The following is a 26499-nucleotide window of genomic DNA, read 5'->3' on the forward strand; positions in this document are numbered from 1 at the left end:
CAGCACATCTCTCCTACTCATCTGCTCACTGTCCCCTCCACAGGATTGGACAAGTCCTGTTTGCCTGCCTTCGCTAACATTTTCCTCTATCTCCTTAGAGACCAGTTAAAAGAACTTTAGTTTCAAACGAAATATTGTACTACTTTAATTTTAAACTAAATATTGTAACATTCTAACTTTAAAAAGAAGAATGCACTCATACATGTCTAGGGCAAGTAAACATTTTTTACAATGTGAAATGCCTTGGTCCTTTCAATGATATTAAATTTGGTAGAGTAATAGCTTCCCTTAATATTAATTATGTACCAAGTTACCTAAACCCCTGAGAGTAAACAACATTATTTTTAAAAATAGAAAACAAAGATCTAGACATCTAAGGACATGAAGAAGAAAATAACTGAAAAGAAATCGGCACTAAATTTAACCTGTTTTTTAAAATTTTCCTAATGAAGGGGAGGTCCAACTCTTACTGACTGGAAAGTCAAAGAAAATAAAAATATCACTCTTTTCAAAAGGATCCTTTTTTAGTATTGGGGCTAAAGCCTAAAGCAAATTAGAGTCACTGTAAGTTAGGCTTAATGAAAATCAAATAGCACATGAGAAAGTTTAAAATACCTCTTTTTCTTTGAGATTTTTTGTTTTATTTACATGGAACTGTAAACGCAGTGGAGCAAAACTGTGTCTGATGCTAATATCTATACCCTTCTTTTTTTTTTTTTTTTGGCTAGTTACAACAAAAAAGTGATGTCCTTGAGTTTCAGTTTTCTTTTCTATATAATGGGCCCAATAGAACTTACCACATCGGTTTGCTGTGGTGAACAAAATAAGGCAAATTGCCTGGCATGCTGCAGGCATCCCGCTCATTTGTTGGTTTCTTTTGTTTTGTTTTTAATAAAGAAAATGAGCAAGCCAGGACAGAAAGAGTGGCAATGTTGCATTATGCATGAGGTCAGGGCAATTTTAGAAGGATTAAAGGAAAATGTATTCCTAATAATTTTATTTTACAAAAATAAAATATTTTGCAAAGATGCCACATTTAGAAATCACATGATTTCAAATTTACTGCTTAAAGACTTGTGATCTCAGAACTTTCTCTAAGACTTGAAGAAGTTTGGATTATAATGAATACTTTCCTATATCACATCTCTTCACCAAAAGGGGGAATGGAGAATACCAGGCAGTGATAGTTCAGGAACTAAAGGAGGAGAAACCTGACGTCCTAATGAATCAAAGGCAACCAATGAGAGATGGCTGGCTGAGTCTGGGGGTAAGGAAATTGTGAAGACTGTTAATATCCATCTTTTGCTTGTTGAAATGTCCACGAGGTAAGGATGAACATGGGGACTTGAGAATTCCTTTGGAATTCCCTTGGAGTTCAGGGAAACAAATCAAAACGAAATTCATTTACCATTATGATGGAGGAAAAGCATCTACCTTCTCCCATTAGAAAGATGGTAAGAAACACAGGTTTGGGTTTGCGATTGCAAAATGGAAGGGGGAAATAGTAAAATTGCTCACAGTGATTCAGGAAGAGAGAAAGGATGCATTTGGCTCTATTTTCCAGTAAGCTGCGTTGGGCAAAAAATGTACGATGGTTAACTTCTAAATTGTTCCCTCCTCTTGAATACTTACACTTCTATTAGTAGAGGATATTTCTTGGATTTATCAAAATGAGGAGGCAAGATCATCTGATACCAAAATTCTAAACAAACAGAAAGATTAATTAGTGAATTAAGAACAATTATTAGCACATGATTTCAGTTCCTTATCTGTCAGTGATAAGTCATACCTAGTTTAACAATTTGTTAAAATAGAAGTGAAAAAGAAAATGAATTGCTTACATTCAGCATGTTTTTAAGGTATAAAAACATTCTCTTGAAGGTTAAAATACTAGTTAAGTTTAAAACAATAAAGTTGTTTCTAATGTATCTATTAAATACATTGATGCCTTGTGAAATAAAAGTGCATCTCAGAATTGCTAATGTTTTGTTTTTATGATTCTGTTCTTTGGCATCTGATCTACTTATCTAGTTTGTTTATGGCTTATGTTCTAAGTTTTCCTCCAAAATGTTTTCCTCCTCTTGAATTTCCTAGAAGATGTTTAGGATTTTTAGTTGGCCCCAAATCTATTTTAAAATTCTGATTTAATAACATTTTTGTAATTCTTATTGCCATCCCAGACCGCAGAGCTGAGTTCCCATTTTCGGCTCTGTGTTTAACAGAATGAAATCAGGTTTACACAGAGCAAACTGTTGTGTACATTCTGTATGAACTTCTGTAGATCTGTTTAATTCTCTGTGCTTGATTTAACATCAGTTTAATAAAATTTGTCCTTAAATAATAAACCAGTTTCTTTTGCTCCCAAATTCAGGATGACAAATTAGACTAATAAATCTAAAAAATAAAAAGAGAGTGAGAGAGAGTTGTTCCATATTTTTTTAAGATTATTTCCAGCTTCAGTAGATTTAACCTGTAGGGAAAAAAATCCTTATCTCTAGAGCTTCTTCCTTACATTTATATTTTTGTGTTTTGTTTGTTACAATTATTTTAGTCGAGGAAAGAAAGTAAAATCTTTATATAGATAGATTTCTCTTCAATTTGTATTTTGCTGCTTACTTTATGCCTTCTGATTAAATGTGCTTATAAGAACAAAAATTTAAGTCTGTATTATATTTCAATAGAATGTCAAACTGTCAGTTGATCATGATGTTTTTAATGAATATGCCAAACCCATCATTTGGTCTCTCCTTTGTTTAAATCAGCACTAGTTGATTAGAAGAGTTTTAGTTCCACCTTTTTGAAGATGCAGTCTTTTCTTTGTTTTTGTTTTTTTTTTAATCCCCAGTCCCACCCCCCTCTGCTCCCTGCTCCCTGACTCCCCCTCAAGCCCTCCTTCCCCGGAGTTTCTAACATATAATCACCTCCCAAGTGGACCCTCTCCCTCTGGTAGCTCCAAGCAACACTCCCTGTGAGGTTATTCATCCAATCATGTGGCTTCTCTGACCCCAAAACTTTCAGGGGCTCCCCACCATGTACCAACTGAAACAGAATGTCACATCTCAGTATTCAATGCCTTCTGCACCAGGCAGTCCAGTTAGCTCTCCAGAACTGTAAGCCCTTGCCACTCAAGCCTGATTCAAGGGCCAGCAGCACTGGCATCACCTAGGAGCTAATCAGAAACGTGGAATCCTGGGTCCACCCTGATCTGCTGGATCAGACTGTGCATGTTAACAAGGTCCCCGGTGGCTCACGCACATTCAGTTACAGTAGCACTGCCCTAAGCTGTTCTTCAGAAGTACCCTACACTTTCCAGTGCTGTTCCTGCCATTTAAAACTAGATGAGTTGAATCTTTTCTATTATTATCCTATATTACAAAAAAAAAACTAAAATAAATCAATCCTGATGGATTCCCCCTTCTCTGTGAGTTGTTAGCCCTTAAGAGAAAAAATAAACAAAAAAACTACAATATTTCCTACTCAAAGAAACCTGTTCTTTTTAGTGGTTCCTGAATATTCATGATCAGGCTACCAGGGACTAAGCTAACTATGGGAGAGGGAGGGTTAGGAAAAATTCAAGATTTCTCTCATGAGTCTGAAATTTCAACATTTTATAGCCAATTCTAATTTTTTTATATAATCATCTCAGATATTTCCGATTTCTTTGGGTTAAAAGTAAAATACGTTAGGATATCATTAAGTTAAACACACAATTCATACTTAGTAGAACAGAGTTACTAACAGGATGAACCTAAACTAGCAATAATGCATTTTCTCCAAATACCTTTCCTCTTAAAAAAATGAATTTTACTTAGAATGGTATTGTATTTCAAGACAAAAAAATATAAAACTATCAGTTCCTGTGACAGAACATTTCATAGAAAAATAATTAGATTTTATATAATATAAAATGTATGTTTTCAGTCAAATTAACATATTTAGTTCTATTTTTATTGGTATTGCCATGAAAAGTTCTGTTCCAAGAGAAATTTAACTTACTTGTTTCATTCAGAATAATGAAGTCCAGTGTTTTTGAGGGCATCTGGACATTCTCGAGCATTTTATCCAAAGCTGAATTGTCTTCTAGGACTCTCAGTTCTAAGCAAATATGCAAGACAGCAGTAATTCATTACAACGTGAAGAATTTGGATTGTGCAAAGCAATAACAAACAAGCAGGCAATTCACTGACAGGACTATACATCAGGTTATAAGCCTTGTGTTCAAGTCATTGTTAAAGACACTCTAAAGCCAAAGAAAATCACACTACGCTAAATACATGTTGGTCCTATTCACACACACTTTCCTGAAAAGCAAAGGAAGGGTGAAATATGAGAAAATACCTTGATCATTCCTGCTGCTGTGCAGAGTATAGAGGGGCAGACCAGGGCCTGTTAATGTAATCAGGAAAAAATATGTTTTAGACGAGTTTTTTTTTTTTTTTAAAAGAAGATAGCATACTTTTCAAAAATAACGTTTATTACCATTTAACTTCGATAGAAATTTGATACCATTTAACTTTGGTATAATAAATATCTTGTGGATAAGGAGTTTAATATGTGTTAGCTGTTCTTCCTTTTCCTTAAAATAAACGCAATTTGAGTGTGAGAAGTATTCCCGGAAAGGCACAGGGCTCAGCAGAATGAAGCAGGAAATGAACCTCAGGTCCTGCTGAGCGCCTTGGGCACGTTATCATCCCTGCGACCATTTCCTCGTCTGTGAGCTAAGCTCTGGGGACCCCATGAGACCTGCTATCCTCTGCTCTAAATCCAGGATCCAGCGCTGACCACTCCAGCTCTCAGGCCCCGCCCTCCTTAGGGCGGAGCTCCGGAGCCAGCCTCTCCTGGACCAAGGGCAGATTCCCCTCCCTCTGCCCCCACCCCACTGAGCCCTGGAGCCAGGAGACACATCTGCACAGCGCCTGACTTGGATAAGCGATTCCTTTCTGGCATGCAAAAGTGTTTTTCTCACACACACATATCTTCACTATTTATCCCAACTGTGGTAGTTGCAGAGTGAAAGGTAATGTATAGAAAGCTATTCTATGAGCTCTTTAATTTTGACACAATTGGATAATAATATTAACTTTTACACTTGATCAGAACCACAGTGAAGGCATTATACAGACCTGGGCTTGAATCTTGGCTTACCTGCTGTTAGGACAACATATCTATGTTTCAATCTCCTCACATATATAATGAGGATAATAATATTTACTTCATAGAGTTTTCTTAAGGATCAAACAAGATCATGAATACAAAACTTTTAGCACAGTGCCTAGTATAAAACACATGCCCAAAAAACACTGACTAAAAACAGCCATAGTAAAGAACCATAAAGAAAAATATAAAAGTAAAGAAAATAAGCTACTAAAGAAAGATTCAGATAACTGGTTTGGAGACCCCTTTTTGGAGATGAACAGTTCTTTTCAGAATATCCAGATTCTTTCCTTTTGAGAAGTAATCTAGCACAGTGCTTAATGGAGGGGTTGGGAGGCAGAGGCCTGTGTTTGAATCCTGTTGTGCCTCTGATTAGCTGTGTGACCTGTCTAAGTCACTTTGCCTCTCCTTGTCCAGGTTTCTTCATTTATAATAAAGACAACAATAATAACAATAGCAACAAAAGATGCAGCAGTGAGCAGGCTGGGTGACAGGCACCACCCACATATATTTTCTCATCTAAAGGGGCAAGTGCATAAAATAATAATTTAAAAACCCACAATACATGCATATATCAGGATGAAGTACTTCTGTTATGCATAAGCTCTGGGGTGTGTGTATGTGTGTGTGTGTGTGCGCGTGTGTGTGTTTTCAGTCAAAAGCAAGCCAGGCAAGTCTCTTGGTAAGAAGGGAAAGGAAGGGTGATTAACTAACTACTTAAATGTGAGTGAAGAGAAAGGGACTTATATGATTTCAAGGACTCCTCAGTTTCAAAAGGAGAGAACTGAGCAGGGCAGAAAGAATATTTCCCAAACTGGAGACAGAAAGGGAGACTTCAGGGATGGGGAGACTGAGCCAGGAGGGCGGTAGGAAGGTTGTCCAGAGAGAGGTGGTGAGTGGAAGGGGAGGGAAAGCATGCAAGCTGAGGGGATGGAGGGAGCTCCTGCAGACAGACAATCTGAGAGCCCTGCTTCTCTCCCTCCTGGTCCCCTAGTCAGTTCAAACTTACCAGAACATCTCAGTTGATAGTACTTCGCCTCTTTACTAAATGAGACAGAATAGTACTGACACCTTTCTGGATTCAGCTCACAACTAAGGCAGGTCACTTTTGTGGAGTCATTAAGTTGGATTCTGTAAAACCAATCACGGAAATGAAGTGCTTGATGAAAGGATCAATGAATGGGAGGAATTGAATAATGCCATATTCTAGTTTCAAAGATATCAGAATGCCAAAGCAATCCTCAAAAACTTTTCTTAACAATGTGAAATAAATACATGAATTAATTCATAATACCTCAAACCTCCTATTGTTTGGAAATATCACAAAACATCTAATAAAGTCATTCTCCTTTGTTGACAGGCAGATTGATTTATAAAGGAATAAAAGCACTCAGCAAATCCAGTTTAATATATTACTTAGGACAAGGCAACAACAACAACAAAAAGATCCCCAGAACTTGTTCATCAGGTAAAAAGACTCAATCCAATAACTTGATAGAGCTCTTACTTATAAAGATTTCTTCCTCCTGGCATTCCTTTATATTCATTACTAATGTAGTATCTGGGAAAAAAACAAATGAAATAAATATTAGTTACATTTTTAAGAAAAGTCAAATACATTCCATTTAACTCAAACACCAGCATTAGAGCTCCTACAAGTGCATGTACATTACTGCTTGCTCTCTTTCGTCACTGCTGCCCAGCCCCCTGCATCATCTCTGAATAGGAGATTTTTTTTTTTTTCAAACAGACTAAACTGTCCAAATGTAGGGATTTCTCCCTTATTTAAAGTGACAGATAAAAACTCAAATGTCTTTTGTAAGAAAAATATGACGGGACAACCAGCCTGAAGCTGAGACCCCATTTATCTATACTGTTTTCCATATTTTCTGTTTTATAACACAAACTACTCAATGGCAGAGGCCCCACCCTCCTGAGAGCGGCAGAGCCACTTCTAAAGAGGACCTTCAAGAATTGCTTTGGGCAGTGGCAAAATTCCTCCGTGGTGAAGCCAAAAGAATTATAAAAGTGCCTAAGATTCTAATGAAAAATAATACTCCCTTTCTCACCAACTCATGCGTGGTAGCTGACAGCCTCTGCAAAGCTTTCTATTTTCCAGGGAGTAAGGCCGAGACCTGGACAGACAAATTAACTTCTCCAAGTCTTCCAAAATTCAATGCCAGTTAAAATTTAACAAAATGCCCCTGAATGCTAGTTCAGTGTTCCAGGACGTTTAGGAACAAGAGGCTACAGTTCCTCTAATGTAAAGCAGGTGAGGGGAAGAGGTAGCGCTGCTTGGTGGCATGGTATCAAGTCTGCTGAGCATCTGTGAAATCATTAAGCCTTCCGTATGTTAAAAAGAAAAAAGTACTGAACACATTCCAAATAGACTTCTCTTTATTTGTGGGAGATTTTTCCCTATTTCTGGGCAAAGAGGGCGTGATTTGACAAGTACGTTTACATCCTTTTGATTATTAGAATACTCACAGGTAATCAGTGGTAAGAGCTTCTATCCCAATGACTTCCCAGGCTCCTGTTGTAATAAATGTGCAATCCTGATGGGATTTTTTAAAAAGAGCTTTATTAGACTCTCTAAAAAGCTAAGAGGAGGATAAATCATTTATATCAGGAATTCAGATCATCTCCGGTCTTCTTCTTGGGTCTCCCCACCCCATCCCATCTGACTCCAGATACACCGGGGAATTTGAATTAGTCTGATTATTTGTACACATTGATCAACTTTACCAAATGATTTCCACTTCAAGTTAGTTTCATAAAAAGGAGATCAACCTGAAACAAATTAAGTATACTCACTTCCTTATCTACTTGGAAATGACAAATGTGTTTGTAGCCCTCTTCATTGCTGATGATCTTGTAGAAGCTGTTCCCATCAGAGGTAAAATGAGGTTCTGAAGGCCCAAACTAGGAAATAATAGAAAACAAAAAACACATTACAGCATATGAGTTTCATCTCTGTACCAACGTTAGTTTTAGAAAGTCCTCCCAACACCTATGCTCAAAACTCATGCTTCGTTTACTTGCCAGATGAAACCAGAGTGTCTCAAAAGAAAATTCTCCTTCTAGAAAATGCAGACAAAAAGATCTAACTCCCAGGGAATTTCTTGTATGGAGCAAATGAGAGAATGCACGTAAAGAGTCTTACGCAGGACACTCAACACAGCAGTGGATGTTGATATCCTTGGGCATCTTCTCTCTGAGGAGGATAACTGTGACTTCTGGCTCTAAGTGTGCAAAAATTAGCATTAGCCTTTCAGTTTAAAGAAGTAAATTTCCTCAGTGTCACAAACGTACTTTCTTGAAACAGACTACTATGATTTTTGACTGTTTCAGATTGGAGGTGATTTGCAATTTGAGGGATTTTCTCCCCTTTTTTTACACATATTTCTTTTTGAAAGTCAGACTTAGAAAGTCTTGAACCATTTCTGGAACAGATACTATAAGGAATGTCTGTCGTATATTTCATATAGAAACATTCATATAGTTATCATTTTTATTATAAGCCTCTTCATTTTGCTAAATAGGATCAACAATTTACAAAAAAAATAGTTGTATGGAAATATAGAACAAAATTTCCATTTTTTACAGTTCCATAAAAGATAGTTCCCAGAACATAATGCAGTTTAAGCAGAAGAGTATCTATACCAGCCTGAAACGAGTATGTCTCTTTATGACTTCGATTCCCTTCCTACATTTAAGAGCAGGTAGGAGATGGTCTTTTAAAATTGTTGGTTCACTTCACCCTCGATGTTTCCTCTCTCATCAGCTCCCATTTTGGGAAAGAAGAAAAATGCTTCCCTCTTCTATTTAGTGATTCAAAGCAAATTCATTTATGGAGCAAGCTGAGGCATGCAGTACACTTGGTGTTCTCATTACAGAGCTCTGAAACACATTCCCCTCTCTAGACCTGTGTTCACAGCCTTATCTTTTTAATACATTTCCCTGTTTCCCCTGGATGGAGTTGTGCCTAGTAGAAATGTGTGAAAAGTGGCATCTGTCTGGTTAAATACAGAGAGGAAAAAACATATTTTTTTCAAAGAGTCGTGAGGAAGTGTAGCATGTCTCTTGCCATGGAGGAAACCACTTTTCATGTTGGCAAACCTCTCCCCTCTGCCCAATCAATGCCTGAAGAAAAAGGACGTGTGAATGCTATCGGAGCTCCAAGCCCAGCTGGAAGAAGTCCTGTTCCTGGACCAGGGGGCCTCACCTCTGTGCCCCTCTCTGTGAAATCTTTACATTTTTGTGTCACTTTGTTTTTCTCTTAAAGGGAGAAGTGGCCATAAAAATTAGGCGAGATTCATTCTTCATCGTTCACACGAGGTGCCACCATGGCTGGAGTTCTTTGATCAACTTGCTTCATTCCATGGTCTTGTAGCAACGTGGTTGGTGATTCTGCTCAAGGCATAGCACAGTGGGGGTGCGAAGCATGAGAAGTCTCTGAGGGTCATCTTGCTTTCTTGGAGAAAGCTCTGCATTGAGGGGCCTAGTAAAGTGTGAACCCACATGAGTATGATTTCCTCCAAGGTGAGGTGCATAGCAGGTGTGGTGTGTATGCTGCTGGGTTTCTGCTGGATGTAGTCACACATCTCCTGATGCATTCGTGCAGGCTGTGGATGGAAACTGTGTTTTCTGCCTCTAAGCACATAACTTCAAATGTGGGGTCAACAAGCACATTCTGCATCTTGGCCGCCTTTCAGCAACGGTTGCTTTTTAACTTACCAGGAGCTACAATTTGCCTAGAGTATATGTTTTGTCTTGTCTGCCCTTCTCTTGACTTTTCACTTGTCCTCTTCCTTTTTCCAACTGAGCATGACATATATGGTCTATAAAAAGATGTCTCTACAGGGGGCATTTAAATATTTTGAGAAATAGGTCAACTAATATCTCTATTAATAACAAATAACATAGGACCCTCATTTGGTATCTCTATATATTGAATAGCTTTGAATATCTACCCAAATTACAGAAAAACCCATAACTCTTAAACACTTACTCTTCCAACCCAGCCGGTAGTACTCATTTCAATGTGTTGCCATGCCTAGGGAGGGAAAAATATAGACAGTATTTCAAAGAGAAGTAAGATAATGAATTCTATTCTTCAGCCACAATTTGTGGTAATATAAGCAAAACTTGTACTTAAAATAATTGAAAGCTGTCTCTGTTCATGTATTTGTATTTGTGTATTTATGTTAGCATTTTTAATGTAATTACATTAGATCATTTACCTCTCTTGCCTAGAGCACTGCCCTGGGTCTATATCCATTTACTTCCATTCCACTGGAAGCTCCCCTAGCCTTTTCAGTTCAACAGGTACAGAACTGAAGAGAATGATGTTATCTTTCCTCCACCTCCACCAGCTTGTTCTTACTCCTTCATTCTTCCCCTGGTTAGTGCCACCGATTCACCCAAGCCAGAGACGTAGGAATCATTCTGGACTCCTAGTCTTTTCACAGTCGCCCCCCTCAGTCCCTGTCATCCACTTCTTTGGCTTCCCTTGTCCTTCTTGACTGCTGCTGCCTTAGTTCATGCCCTGTCAGGTTTCCTTGGTCCATTGCCCTGATCTCCTGGAGGGAGACCCAGTTGTTCTTCTCTCCTTCCTGCTCAACCCCTAGCTGACCTCATTTGGCAACAGACAGGTCTATCTTACTACGATCCTCTCCTATTTAAAACCTTGAAAGAGCTCCCCATGTCTTACAAGATAAGTCTAAACTCCTCAAGCATGGCAGCTGAGCCCTAGCCTAGATCTCTAACCTCAGTTCTCAGCATTGTGCCTCTCTCCCAAACCCCAGTCCTAGGTACCCCAGACCTTGCATGGTCCAAGCTATTCACACTGGATGCCTTTACATAGCCTCTGCTCATAAGGTCCTTATGCCTTTATCTGCCCAGCATAGGGCAACTTACCTAGACTGCTCTAGCTGTCTCCATGTCAGCTCCCATCCCGCTGCGCCTGCCCCCAGTCCAGTCGATCATCTTCTTTTGCCTTTTACCCTTTCTGTACCTAGTTTATACCATTTTAGGGCACAATATCTTGATATTAGGATGATTTAATTGGCAGGAAGCAAAGATTTTGGATTTTTTAAATTTGGATTCTGGCTGTCATGTGACCTAAGTAAGCTCCTTAACCTTACTGAGCCTCAGACTCCACGGTGTGTGGCTACTGTGAGTGTTCAAGAAATGGTAACTATTATTATTGATTTGCATAATGGTATTCCCTACTAGAGCAGAAACATTTTGGGGACAGGCATGCTGTCTAATTCATTTTTCTTCCTATCCAGAGCTATGCACAGAGCTTGGGACACAATAGGTATTGAATGTTTGCTGCATAAATAAATGAATGAGTGAATCAAAATACAGGGTGCCCAAGCTTTCTGCAGTGAGAATCTGCCCTGTGCTCAACCAGGATGGGAGGAGGGAGGGGAAATGTGTGTTGGAGGGGTTCCAGCCAAGAGAGCACAAGGCCCGTTACTAGAAAAGGCTTGTAGAGTGTCCTTGACATATGCTAGCAAACCTCCCCCAGCTCTACCCCTCCTGAGACTGGTGGCTCCCAAAGGGGCTTTAATTCTGAGCCACCAGCTTGGATGGACCTTGTGCTCTCTTGGCTGGAACCCCTCCAACACCTTAAGGTTGGATTAACACTTGCTTTTGCCTTAATGTTGCTATCCTCTCAGCCTGGTAGCTATCTATTTACATTCTAAAGCTGTTTAAAGCTTAAAGATAGTCACAGGATGGTAACAGATTTGTGGCCTCTTGATATTTGTTTTGTTTCACATATACTCAGCCAGTCATTCCTCATTCCCTGTATTCTCTCTACTGAAATACACTTCATTGACCTTGCAGCCCCTGGCCCTCTTGGACTTTTTGAATTTTGACATCAAATTCTGTTTTCTGGGTTTCCACTCACCCACCCCCTTCCCAAGTGATAGTATCCATAACTAAAACAATATGACTCATAAGCGATGGTGAAATAGAAGTACCACCAGATATCAGACTATCTAAAAGTTAGTCAAGACTTACCCACTGCCTCAGGGTCAGACACAGAGTCAGAAAGAAGAGACATTCAAACTTTATTTCCTGATTCCCAGCCATTCACTCTCTCCCTGTTTTCGTACAGCCCTCGGATCACATGCAGCTTTAAAAGTGGAGCATCTCCCTCAGCCTTACCACTAAGCAAGTCCATCTTCCGGTGGACTCATCATAGTCACAAATATCCATGATTGAATAGTTCTGAATCCTCCGGAGCCACTGCAAAGAAATCCTTTCTTCGGTTACCCATGTCACGTCACTCAAGTAGTGATCCCTGGAAGGAAGGAAGGTAGAAAGGTAGGTAGGAAGGAAGGAAGGAGAGAGAGAGAATAACTATTTCCAGACCTTGGTATAAATAGACATTTTACTCAATGAAATCAATCTTAATGGGAATACAATTTTAAATGGTTGTTGAAACCATTCATTACCATAATATTTCACCTTTTCTTAAAGCTTAAAGTGTAATTTAATTTTCAATGGAAATTAAAATGTCTGACAGGAGAAACAGCAGCTAATATCATACAGTGGCTTAGCATAGTGACTCACACCACGGCTCAGGAGTTTTCAAGTCCTCCACTTGGCCATTGGTGGTGCCAGGGAGTCAAGGGTGACATTTTCCCACCTCTTTTCTGCTGTCTTGAGGGAACATTACAGTGAGGCCAGGGACATGGGCTGGGATTTGAATATTTTCTGGTAATTTGATGTGCTTTTCTAGAAAATTCTTCCTATTAGGGTGAAGCTACAGCTGACCCTTTTCTCAACTTCATTTTCAAAGGGGAAAAATCTTGACTCACATCTTTACAAACTTTGAAAGTCAAATAATTATATTGCAAAGAAAACTTTTCTCAAGAGTCAAAACATGAACCATGTGAAGAAATTAAGGAATCTTTTTGCATTTTAACACAAATTTATACAAAGAGAGATATATCTAGCAGTGCATCCTCCTCCAACACATACCTTTAAAAATTTTTGGAAGTACATTTTGACTTATTGTGAAATGCATGGAATTCATAATTTACTTTAGTGCTAGCCTCCCTAAATATTTGCTCTGGATAGTTTATTTTATTTTATTTGCTGCCTCCACCCTCCAATGTGATTGATTTTATATGACTATTCTTAATCACTCTTCTCCACTGTCTGATCAAAGCCTTGCTTCCTTTTGTCAGAAGGATTCAAGGAAATCTTTTCTTCCGCCTTTTCCTGTCTGGCCCTATGGCCATATCTGTTCCCCCACAAATGCTCTAAAAAAAACGCTCCCTTGCTCTTCCCTTCACAGGTTATGCCCATCCCCTCCTCTTGTCACTTTGCTCTCCCTGCTTGACTGCAAGCTATCTGCAGCAGGACCACAGCTGTCCTGTTCACTGGGTATCCCCAGGGCCCAGCAGACTACCTGGCACAAAACAGGCACTCATTAAAATTCTGTGAAATGCAGCACTGAAGAAAGGGACAAGTCCTGTCCTGTCCTTTGTGGCCTAAGGAGCTCTGTTCTTCCTTGGAATTCACAGATCACATCTTGTCTCTACTCCCTTCACAGACACTAAATCAAACAACAAATGTTTATTGAGCACTTAGGATGGATCAGGTACTGGATGAAGCACTTTTAACACATCACCACTTCATTTCCCCCTTCTACAGCTGGGGACACTTACTGTCTTAACACACCAGGAGTACCTGGGCCTCCAGGTTGTCCCCGAAGAAGACCAAACCCCCTCACCCAGCAGCAAAGCAACACACTGGCACAAATAGGGACTCCTCTCCATTTCACTCCTTTCTTTTGCTTATTAAGACCCTCTATACTATCTAGTCTGCTCGGCTGGTATTCCATGAACACCCTATGAGGTCTCTCAGCTGCCCCACTTTGTTCAATCTGTCCTTCAGTCTGACAAGACTGTCATGCTTTAACTTCTTTAGGTCTTACTCAAAACCCCCCTTGTCCATGATGCTTTCTTGGAAAGCCTCTCCTTCTACATGGCTAGCACCAGTATTATGGTGCTTATCACCAACTGCTCGGCTGCAGGGTCTGAGAGTGTGACTGCTTCTTTGCATGCCCAGGAGCGAGGGCACCTCAGCTCATCTAACTTTTCTGCATTGTGCCCAGTGCAGGGAGTTAATGAGAAAATGGAAAGGCAAATAAATCTTATTGGGGATAGGGAATAAATACTTGCAAAGGAAATGGAAGAATGAAATGCAAGATAGAAAATAAAACTTTTTGAAATTAATTTTCTAGACCAGGGATCAGATAACTTTTTCAGTAAAGGGTCAGATGGTAAATATTTTAAGCTTTGTGGGCCGCATGCTCTGTCACAACTATTCCACTCTGCCTTTGCAGCACAAAAGCAGCCAGAGACAATACGTAAGGAATCAGTATGGCTGGGTTCCCATGAAATGCTGAGATATGAAGTTCATACAATTTTCACATGTTGTGAAGTATTATTCTTCTTTTGATTTTTCTTCCCAACCACTCAAAAATGTAAAAACTATTCTTACTTGTGGGACCATACAAAAATGGGAGGGGGCTGGATTTGGTCTTGGGCCCTGGTGTGCTAACCTCTGTTCTATACCAGTGGTTCTTATTGTTTTAGGTCAAAAACCCTTTGTAAATCTGATGAAAATCATGTACCTCTCACTAGGGGGGAGAAAAAAGCCTCTCCACATACATGCACATATTTTCCAAGAGTTTTATGGACATCAATTAGGAACATGGGCTCCAGAAACAGCCTTCTCCTTTTCTAAAGTGTCCTGGTGGGGGAGGGTGTGGGTAGCAAGTGAGGGGGGAAGAAAACTCTTTAACATGATTTGTGGGTCACCTGGTACTAAGTAGCTTTATTTACTAAATGCCATAAATTATGCTTTAGGTTCAGAAATCAGCCATATAAAAGTAACTTTGCCCTATTTGAAAACATAGAGTAATGGAATTTGGGAGGTCTGCCAGGAAACTCACATGCATCTGGCATCTTTCCTGCCCATTTCTAGATCAAAGGTTCATGAACCCATATCCCCCACTACCTTTGTCACTCTCCATAGGCCAAGATGTACTCTGCGCCCTGTGAGGCCTCAATAAAGGTGGGTCACCAAAGGAATAGACAGTCAATTTTGAATTCTCATATAAACATACTCCTCTTCAATCAGTTTCTCTTTAGGATTTAGAATTAAGTGGAGATGGAATAAGGGTGCATAACTGAGTTGAGATTATGTCAGGCTGAGATATCAGTGAGTCATGGAAAAGATATAAAGAAACCAACAGCTTAATTGTATTTTTTACTGAAAGGTTTAAGTCCCCATTTAAGACCAGGAAAATCCAACAAGCAGGATTATCAACTATACTTTGCACTATATGCCAGTTTTATTCTGCAAAAGCAGAGAGGCAAATATTGAGTAGATTTTGGTTATGTAATGGTTGGGGGAGGGGAGGAAGAGGGACCATATAGACAGCCTGGCCTTCCCTTGAACCAGTGACTGCCTATCCGGAGTTAGACATAATGATTCAACAAGCTCTTCTAACTTCTGGAACAGGAGTAGTCCAAGGGGAATATAGTTGATTTTAATACTAAAGTAATGAAGTAATTTCTGGACATAATAATAAGAGTTCACACCTATGTGGAGTCTACTATGTGCCAGGAACTGGTCCTCAGTGCTTGACATAAAGCTCATGACCACCCTATGAAGTACGAATGCTAGAGTTCCTGTTTTGCAGGCAAGGAAACAGAAGCACAGAGAGGTTAAGTAACGCCCAAGGTCACAAACTGGAAGGTGTTGGAGCCAAGATTCAAACCAAGCAGTTGGCTTCAGATTTTCTGCTCTCAGTTGCTTGCTCCTCCTGTAGAATCTCCACCCATCCCTCTGGTAAACATTACTAGCTAGCTTCAGCCTCTTGCTTCTTTTCAGGATAAAATTCTTCATTCCATGCAGTCTATTCCTAGAGAGTGTGTAAACTGAAAAACTGAATTTTATAAAGCCAATCATATTTGAATGCACTGGAAGAGACTTGCTTTTGAAAGTCATAGTACCGAGAATCCCTTTGTAAAGTGACTGTTGCCTTGCAAACAGTAGGCATTTAATAAATGTCTGTTGAGTGATATTAATTCCCCTAATTTGTGTAAATGTTTCTTTTGATATATTGAGGACACTTAAAATAAGGTACTCATTACTAACTGAAAAGAATATTGGAGAGAAAACTGCTAGTAAGAGCCACTGCAGACGGTGGACTGATTAATTCAGTGAATCACCCAAGGAAGCGGGCGTTCTGCCAGTGCTGGCCGTGGGCTCCATGCCACCCTCTGCTCTGATAGGGATGCCAACCCTCCCAGGTCCGCTGACAGATCGCTGAGGAAAGGAATGGGTGGGGTGAGATGGAGCAGATTTGAGGGCTGCAGTACCCATAGCGTGTGAACTCCTCATCTGCCTCCTTTCTTGCATGTGTCTAGCTTCTGGGGTATTTCAGTCCAGTTCATTTATCTTCTGTGTGACAATCCCAGGCCCTGAAGTCCCTAATTGATAGACCAAGGTCATCAGCTGTTCTGAGGAGACACAGCAAGTCTTTATCTATTGTGTCTCTCAGGAGCAGAGAGAACAGGGTGGAGCAAGTCATGAGCTGGGTGTGATGGAACCAGGAGCCTTTCAGCAGATATCGGGTGGGGTCATCTCAGTAGGACACACCCTCCCCAACCCTCTAGTTTCAGGCCACAGAATTTGTAGATGCTTGGGAGGAGGCAGAAAAGAGGAATTGCTATGCAAAGTCATTTTGAAAGCCATCTTTGGTGCCGACTGTGTAAACTCCTATTCCACAGACACACAGTCACGTGTATAACACACCTAAACCATTCATCCATCCATCCATCCATCCATCCATCCATACATCAACTGATCTATTCATTTATCCTACAGATATCCTACAATATCTGTAGGATTATTGATTGGGCACTCGCTTTGTCCCAGGCACCCTGCTGGGTACTGAACATATTATTATAGGATTGGCCCGTACCTGTAGAACTTGTCTTCAACTCAGCAATGTGAAGCACTGCTCTAAATAAAACACTTAGGAGATTTATGATTTCACATGACATGTTGTTTTCTCTCAAATCCCCACTATGAGTAGTCAATACAAATGATCAGCTTAACGAATCTAATCAACTTGAGCTCTAAATCAATGAGGGTTTCAGGGAGGCTCACCCTAATTCAGGTTTAGGCCCGTTTAGGCCTGGGTCGCTGGAAGAATGACCTGGATGCATTTCTCACAGTTGTCAGAGGAGCCCACTCCTAACAAACGACAAACCAGCCTTATCCTCTTGTAGAGTTTCACTTGCTGGAAGCTCTGTGATGAAAGGACGTGGCCTAATGGGAAAATTAGTGATGGGCACATGGGCAGAGGAAGGAAGAAATGTGCTGACCCTGGCAGGGCCTCACACTCCAGGAACTAGTGAATCACTAGGTAACACATCAGAGAATGCTGGGAGGTTTAGTAAGAGGCATAACTTGCCTGGATTAACTTGGCCCTGCTGGATCTTTGTTTGAGGCCAGAAAATGGAGCATCACCATGTACTAGAATATTTTCCCCAGAGGACCTTGAGCCTGGTTTTAGATAAGCTGCGGCCTTACTAGTATTAACAGAGACCAAAGCCAGATTTGCAGTTCCTTGTACAATACATTCCTGTGGCATTTCCAAAAATGATTCTTTGGTGAAATATCTTCCACACAAAATATCCCCAGTGAGTGAGGCAGCCCTCACAGCGAGGGTGGCATAAAGAACCACAAAGAAGGAAGACTTAATGATTCGTTCATAAAGGGCAAAAAATAAGTCCTTAGAACTGCTTAAAGTTCCTGAGCTCAGCAATTCACAACTGCACCTTGGAAAGTGATTTCTAAGGGGGGAAGATTCCATCTCTTCATCTGTGAAATGGCCATGAAAATGATACCATAGGGAGTATATGAGGAAATAAAAGAGATGTGAGCAGAGCACCAAGCACAGTCCCCACCCATGGGAAGCACTCAACACATTTTAACTGGATTATTCCATTATTCTGGCCTCTGTCCTGTTCCAGCTCCCACACTAACTTGCTGTGTGACCTAGAGCACATGAGTTTACCTCTCTGAGCCTCAGTTCTCTCATCTGTGTCTCACGGTGGCGTTCTGAGTGTGTTCAGGAGTCCCCACATGTTCTGTCTAATTTTCTGAGACTCCTGGGGGAAGTGAGGAGACAAGGACTGGGCCTGCCAGTCTTCCGTTTGTTTTCTGGCACTGCATTTCTGTCTTATATCTCACTCGAACAAAGGTTTCTGGGTCCTTAAAAAAGTTTGTAAACCACTGGTGAGGTCTACAGCCCTTTCCAGAGCTCCTATGTTTTAGAGCAGGAGCTCATGGCTCATCCTCCCTGCAGATAGATATTGGCTGTAGATCAAGAGGTCACGCTGGGCCCTGCCGGACTCTTCCTGGACAGCCCTGCACTTTCCCATGCTCCCGGTTCCTTCCACTTCGGTGCTTTCCTCCCACTGTGCCCTGCTGGGCTCTTACCGCTCAATCCCCACCTTCTCCAGGAGGCTTTCTTTAATCACTGAGGTCATGGAAAATCCATCTCCCCCCACCTCTGGAATGCCTCCAGCCTTTTGTTTATACCTCAGTCATATTCATTCTTGGAGTCATTTATCCGAATGTTTTATATCCTCCACGGGATCACAAGTGCTAGAAGGGCAGAAGCTCAGTCCTACGAACATCTGTGAGTGCGAATAGTGGGTGCTCAATCAATGCTGACGGAAGAGATGGTTGGACAGGACCAAACAGTGGATTTTTACCTCTGGGTAAATTTTTACACCCTTAGACAAACTCAGGAAAAGAATTTTTTTTGATTTACCGATAAATGATTTTCCCCCAGAAAGCATAGGTTACTATAGATATTTCTAACCAAGTCAATGAATTAATAACCACAGAGCAAAGCTGATAGCATGCCTGATGTGGTAACACAACCCTGAGAGAGTGGATGCTTCCATATTGCTCTGATGATAACTTCAGGAATCTGAGGGCACCAGCTGAATTCACCCGGAGGGAGGGACCTCGCGGAGTGCTGACAAGCTCTTGCTTTCAAGTCAGAAAGACAGGTCTGAACACAGACTACTGCTTGGTCATTTTCTTAAGCTCTAGACCCCATTTTCTCATCTGTAAACAGGCATATAATAATAGTTGTTGGAAAGAGAGAACGTTACTTTAAAGATTAATAATATAAAGCATGTGATAATGCCCTGTGTCTGGCATACAGTGAGTGCTCAATATATGCTAGTTATTGTTTAAAAGCAACAACACAACCAACATAAATAATGGAAATGAATAGAGAGCAACTTGATGGCCATAAATTGCATGCAGCATGGTGGTTATCTTTATAGGAAAATAACAGGGGGCTGAGGGTGCTCAATGGCAGAATTTCAAACCACCAAGGATTAATTAAGCAAGTGGCATCATGAGGCACATCAGTGACATTAGGCTCCTTAAATTTAATTCACAGTTTTCCTGAATTTCTCTAGTTCTTACAAGGACCTCCAAAGCTGTGTGTGATCTGACCTTACTTCTATCACTGTTCTCTTCACTCAGACAGCTCCGGTCACTGTGGCCTCCTGGAAGGTCCTCTAATGCACCAAGCACGTTCCCTCTGCTGGGTCCCTGCACTTGCTCTTCCTCTGCCTGGTACTGTGCCCCCAGTGATCCCTGTGGCTAGATCCCCCCTTTCTTCATATCACTGTTCATAGGTCATCTCATCACAGAGCGCTTCCCTGACCTCCCTCCACCATCACCATCACCTTTGCCCTGCTTTGACTATCTTCACATTTATCAACACCTGACATGTTACATTTTTACGTGTTTACTTGGCTGTTGTCTGTCTCTCCCACCTTAAGTGTAGGCTCCATGACACCAGGGGCTCTGGCTGCTCTGCTCATCATGCAGCCCCATCGCTGGAACCGTGCCCAGCACGAAAACATGAGGTAGGTGCTCAACAAACAGTAGTTAAATGAAAGAATGAATGACTGTCAGCCTAGGTGACACAGCGGGTCACCAATGATTCTGCCATTCACTTTTAAAATGTTCTCTATGAAACTGAGAGCTATGAAACTGTTTACAACTCAAGCATTCAGGTCAAGAGTCTCACCCTATTAACACAGAAGCAGGAGCAGTGATTTGTACAGAAGTTGCATTAGTGGTTGGGCTGAGAGTGTCAGTATTTACAACAAAGAACTTCACAGTTGGATTCACAGCTCCTGCCTAGGAAAAAACAATCATGGAATTAGTATTGACAAAAAAACATAACATCACTGCACAAGTTTAAAACTGCACAAAAATGTCTGCATTACAGCCATGAAATTATAACTATCAGACACAAACAATTTAATATAGATAAAATGAACATAAGGGAGAGTAATGAAATACAACCTTTTCATGCTCAGGCAGAAATATATATATATATATATGACATATATGTATATATGACTTGAAGGCCCAAAGCACTGCTGCTTAAATACTCAATGTTCATAATTTACATACTTCATGAAAACAAGGATAAATTTCTTAAAATCAATTCTACTATTTTGCAAATATACCCTGGTTCCAGAAGACAAGAAGTCTGATGGCTGACCACTAGGAAGAATACCTTGGGTTCAGCCCAAGACACCATGCACCAAGAAAACTAGTTTACCTCAGCCAAGAGCCAATAATGCTAATTAGGAAGCCACCATTTCCACTCCAAATTCAGGTTTACCACATTGGAGCTTTACAATCAATATTATGACAGAAATCTATGAAACCTTTTTATATATACACATACATCTTCGATTGACAAATTAGTTAGAAATAATATGATATTTTTAGTGAGTACATTTTATGGTTTTTTTTTTTTGCCAGTTTCACTCATCAAAAAATAACATTCCACTGAAAATACATCTCCATATTTAGTCTTTGATTTTTTTTTTCTTTTAACTTCCTCTGTCTTCCTAAAATGGCAGCTCTTCATAAAGCAAATTGAGTGAGCTGGTAAAAATAAAAATCCATTTTCCGAAATTGCTTACAGCAAAACCACTTTACTGTGAGATTTTCCTATAGACAATACTGTGGCCATTATTATTATGATACTAATGAAGAATCCCAGTTCCTTTCTAAATCCCCCTCTTCCTCAGCTTACACTGCTTAATAAAGCTCTTCAATTTTCAAAAACATGCACCTCGGAGTGGGAGAACAGCCTTGAAAACCAAGACGTGACACTATTATTCCAAATGTAGGACGCATGAAATTTACATTAGTGCCAAATCTATAATAGAATCACTAAAACTAGTCATGTATCTGTTAATTAGTAATGCAACCTGATATATAACCAAGCTTTTCAACTTCATCTCGGGCACATTCCAACTTCTACAAATGAGATGAGCTTGTGATTCAATTATAGCCTCTCTTTTCCTCCATTTAAACATTTTCATTCCCCCTACCTCTTTCAAAAGCATTTTCCCCATCTTTTTCAGCTTGTCATTCCTCAAAGTTTTTGGAGAAATTACAAAACCTTAAATCACACTCTTTCCTGGGATAATAAAAATACTTTAAAATTGCCAGATGCTGTTGACTTCAGCAAGAATAATCACAGCAAGCTGTTGAAGAGAGACTGACAATATTTTCATTAGCAGGAAAGGATTAAATGAAACCATTCTCTTCCCATCAAATCACGGAACCACTATATGAATAGGAGCACAGACCTTTGGATATGGAATCTGCACAGTCCTTGGGTACTGCAGTGACTCATCAGAGTAGAAGGAGTATTCAATAAGTGGGACTTCTGTGTCGTTAAATTGGGCATATGCTAAGAAAGTGCCGTTTGGAGACCACCACAGAGCGGAGTAGGAACTGAAGACTTCCTCTGAAAAAAGACATAAATTGTTCCGTTACAAGAAGTAGCTGATAAATTGGCTTTGGCATTCAAAATATTGTTCTCATTAGCTTTAGTAATTACAGTAGAGTTCAACTAATGAACCACTTTGCATTTGCTGGGCTTCCAAAATCAGAGTAATACAAATGAATAAAAATAAAATCTTCACGGATAGATCTGGATTGTAAAAATAAGTAACCCGTTGGACCATTTTAGAATATTTTAGCACACAATATTTAATATAAGCTCTACATTTTTTTCTTTATCTTATAATCCTCTAAATTTATGCCACAAAACATACTAAAAGTAAATTTCACACAAGGGGCTGATTCTCCTTTCTAATTTTCAAACAGTCAACATGCCAGCTTACTCTCCCCAACTGGGCTCAATTTGTACTGAGCCCGCAGGGTACTAGTGGGTGGTGTGTGGCTCCAGGCTATCAAACCAATATGGTGCCCAGAGTTTACTACTCTTGGCACAAACAAGGTGTGGGAAGGATGGATTTAGAATGGCAAAGAGCTCCATGAGACCCCTACTGAGAAACATCTCCTTTGCCTAGCCTAGAAACTGAAGACTCCCTTGCATTAACACCCTCCTCTAGTGTGTATACACTGATGGGTGAGGGAAGAGGGTCAAACAGGGAGGCAAATGAAAGGAAAGGTCTTGCTTTCCAGAACATTGACAGATTTGTTCTCAAGTTATGGCAAAGGTAGCTCCTCCTTATGTTTATTATGGAGTCTATTCACAGGACTTTTGATCTCCGACTCTTAAAATGCCAAAACCTCTTTTACCAACTGGGAATGGAGGACTCAAGTAGACTAGATGGTCCTTTATGCAGACTTAATCCACAAATCTCACGTTCTTCTGGGAGTGTAAAGGTAAAAGCAAAAGCATAGACACTTGAATCTTAGAGTGAGGGAATCGTCTAGCCCAATCACTTTTCTGATTCTTGAGAGCTCTTTAAAAGTTTCTTCCAAATGCTTGTTTCCAATAATAATAATGATAATAGTAGTAGTAACAGTAATAATAATAACACAATGTAATAATAATTATCATGATGAGCAGCTGACATTTAATGAGTGCTAACTATGCACAAGACATTGATAAACAACTGACACCTATTATTTCAGTTAACCCTCACAATAACTCATTGTGCAGATGAGCAAAGGGAGGCAGACAGGCTTAAAGAGAATAAGTAACTTGGCCAGGGTCACACAGTCAATAATTGATAGAATCAAGAATGAATCAAGATTTGTCTGGTTTGAGTCCATGCTTTTCATCTCCATGCTCTACTGTCCCTTTCTGCCTATTTTAGCACTTTTAGTAACAGAAAACCTTCTACTTGGTAAGGCAGCCTGCTCCCCCTTTGACTATTTTACATCTATGTCATTGAGTTACATTTATGTAGAAATTGAGAATTCAGAAAACAGTTATCTAATTTAGTCTTCACAAAGATCCCTGGATGAGTCTGTTCATAGCCCATTTTACAGAGAAGGCAACTAAAGCTCAGAGAGTTTGAGTGAACTCCCAGAGACAAGAACTAGGATGCAGGCCTTGGGATTCCAAGTCAAGGGGGTTTCCCACTAAGAACTTCGTATACTGAGTTGATGTCTCATTCCTTGTGGCTTCTACCCATTGCTTCTAGTCTAAGATCAAGATGCAATTACATAAAATGAATACAGTTACAGCAAGCATATGGTTTTAAAAATTACTTTTAAGTACTGGTAGCATGTAGTGTTCTATGTTTTGAATTAGTGGTTATTTGGAATACAGAAAATATTTTTCCAAAGTGATGATGTATTAAAGTCATCTTTATAAAACTACTTTTTGTCCAACTCAAGGCCCTGAGAATGGAGGGACCATGGGTAGGGAGAAGGGAGAACAACAAAGGAAGGAAAAGATTTCCAGCCCTTTTGATACAAAGCTGGCCGTGAGCACAGGTGTCTACGGCTCCCCTCTACCCCCACACTCTGAACCTCCCCCACCATCCTGTGATAACTCCTGTCTCGTCATTCTGACCTTCCTTATATACCCCCTGGACCTAGAGTCCTCCCTGAATAGGGCATTTAAATAGCTCCATGACAATTATTTGTTGGCACTTTTGTTTCCCTCTCTGGGCTGAATTCCCTGAGAGCAGCAATTGGGTAGCATTTGTCACTGTGTCCCCAACACCTGGCACAGTACCTTGCAAGTGACTGGCACTCAGTGTGAATTACATTGAATTACCCACACCCCCACTGTCAACATTACTACTTCAGGAGGATAGGGAGTGCTCCATCTTCCAGAATTATTTCTTTCTGTATCCCTTCTCATCCTTGCTCTCCCCAAAATTTTGATTTTCAGCTCTGGGTTAAGTAAACTATGTTCATACTCAAGAGTGAATGTCATGTAATTAACTTCAAATGAGGAGATTAAACTATTACCATTTCAAAAAAAGAAGACATTTATTACTTAAAGTAAAGAAGTAGGTAGATGGTGGTGTAGGGAGACTCTGAATTCACCTCCTCCCACAGACAGAACAAATTTACAACTACTCATGGAACAATGATCCGTGAGAGAGAACTGGAAATTGGATAAAAAGAACCCCCACAACAAGGGGCAACACTGGCAGAGGTGGAAGAGGCAGAAATACCTTTCTGCTAAAGAAAAAACCACACTCTAGCCATGGTGCTTCACAGCCAGCAGCAATCTTAAGGTACAAAGCTTTTCCTAGAGGAGCAGGGGATCTGAGTGGGAGGGCTATGCCACAATAAGCAGCCTTTGAATTCAGCACAACAAAGATGAATGCCATAATGCCTGGCTTTGCTGGATATTAAAATCAACGAGGAATACCCCCAGTAAAGCTGTCGAACATAAGAAAAGGAAAAGCCTGCTTTTAAAGGGCCCATGCACAAATTCACCCATACTGGAAACCAACACAAAATCACCAGAAAGAAAGCTGCATAATCCTTTGGAAAAAGACACTCACTTGATAGGATTGGGGAACATCTCAGAGAGGCAGGAGGCAGCTGGGCTCACCTCTTCAGGGACTGAGACACTGGCGGCAGCCATTATTATGACCTAGTACAGGTGTGCTGACACAGATGCTGGCAGATGCCATTGGATTTCTTCCTCTGGCCTGTTAGCACAGGAGTTCGCACTAAAACCCACCAGAGCACCGATTTAATCCAGCTCAGCCAGGGCAGGCAGCATGCCCTAGGGACTGGCCCTGCCCACCAGCAAGCTCTTGGCGAACTTGTGGGCCTGTGTTGGCAGTGCCTGTGAGACCTCTGCAGTGGGGTGAGTGGGTCCGCCTCAGTGGGGTGGGGCATGCACCCTGGGCAGGACTCTTGGTGGGGTGTGTGGGTCTGCGGGCAGTGAGGCTTGACAGCTGCAGCAGACTTGTGCCACTGGCCTTCTCAAACAGCCACAGAGGTGATCTGCCCCACCTTCCAACACCTGAAGTGATTGTGTGCTGCCACACCTGGGGCTGGCCCCACCCAGTTGTGCTTCTGAGAGAGCTGAAAAAAGCCTTGCAGGCTGGAGGACTCCAGTAATTGTGAGCCCCTAAGCCTAGCAACCAGCAATGCTGGGGCCTGATTCACTTAACAGCAAAACAGCAGCAGATGTGTGCTATCAGACCTTGCAGCCAGCTGTGCTGGGGCTCACTCTGCCCAAAAAAGTGACTAAAGTGACTGTAGTAGCAGCATGCAGATGAGCCTTACAATTAGCTGGCCCAGGGGCCAGCCTAGCCTACCCATGCACCCACAGCAAGAGCAACCCTGCCACAGCAGAAGGGCACATGTAACCCACATGGAGGACACTCTTGGAACATATGGAATTGGTGATGAGAGGGAAGCACATTGTTGGGTCCCATAAGGCATCTCTTACATAAGGCCACATCTCCAAGATCAGGAGATGTAGCTGATCTACCTAATACATAGATATAAGCACAGAGAAGTAGGCAAAATGAGGAGACACAAGAATGTGTTCCAAATAAGGGAACAGGACAAACCCTCAGAAAAAGAACTAAACAAAACAGAGATAAACGATCTACCTGGTAAAGAGTATAAACTAAGAATCATAAGGATGCTCACTGATCTTGGAAGAAGAATAGATGAACACAGTGAGAACTTCAACAAAGAATTGGAAAATATAAAAAAGAACCAATTAGAACTGAAGGAAACAATAATGGAAATGAAAAATTCACTAGAGGGAATCAATAGCAGAGTAGATAACACAGAAGAACATATCAGTGAGCTGGATGAAAGAGTAGAGGAAATCCCCCAAGCTGAAAAGAAAAAAGAAAAAGGAATTAAGAAGAAGTAGGACACTCTAAGGGACCTCTGGGACAACATCAAGCACACTAACATCTGTACTATAGCTGTCCTAGAAGGAGAAGAGAGAGACAAAGGGGCAGAGAACCTATTTGAAGAAAT

The 26499-nt window shown here is 40.7% G+C and overlaps 1 protein-coding gene across 1 annotated transcript in view; it reads right to left on the reverse strand.

Moving 5' to 3' along the window:
• The window catches only part of DPP4 (dipeptidyl peptidase 4), an 86317-nt gene that overhangs the window by 20820 nt on the left and 38998 nt on the right, over window positions 1-26499 (reverse strand). Inside the window, exons 9-19 of the mRNA XM_058549102.1 lie at window positions 21912-22072; window positions 20324-20436; window positions 12334-12469; window positions 10166-10210; window positions 7969-8076; window positions 7642-7709; window positions 6662-6715; window positions 6164-6285; window positions 4339-4386; window positions 3997-4095; window positions 1633-1702 (exon numbers count right to left, since the gene is read on the reverse strand). Of these exons, the coding sequence (XP_058405085.1) occupies window positions 1633-1702; window positions 3997-4095; window positions 4339-4386; window positions 6164-6285; window positions 6662-6715; window positions 7642-7709; window positions 7969-8076; window positions 10166-10210; window positions 12334-12469; window positions 20324-20436; window positions 21912-22072 (1024 nt within the window). The remainder of the gene's footprint in view (window positions 1-1632; window positions 1703-3996; window positions 4096-4338; window positions 4387-6163; window positions 6286-6661; window positions 6716-7641; window positions 7710-7968; window positions 8077-10165; window positions 10211-12333; window positions 12470-20323; window positions 20437-21911; window positions 22073-26499) is intronic.

The sequence above is a fragment of the Diceros bicornis genome, chromosome 10, assembly GCF_020826845.1.
Source record: "Diceros bicornis minor isolate mBicDic1 chromosome 10, mDicBic1.mat.cur, whole genome shotgun sequence".
Classification (NCBI taxonomy): Eukaryota; Metazoa; Chordata; class Mammalia; order Perissodactyla; family Rhinocerotidae; genus Diceros; species Diceros bicornis.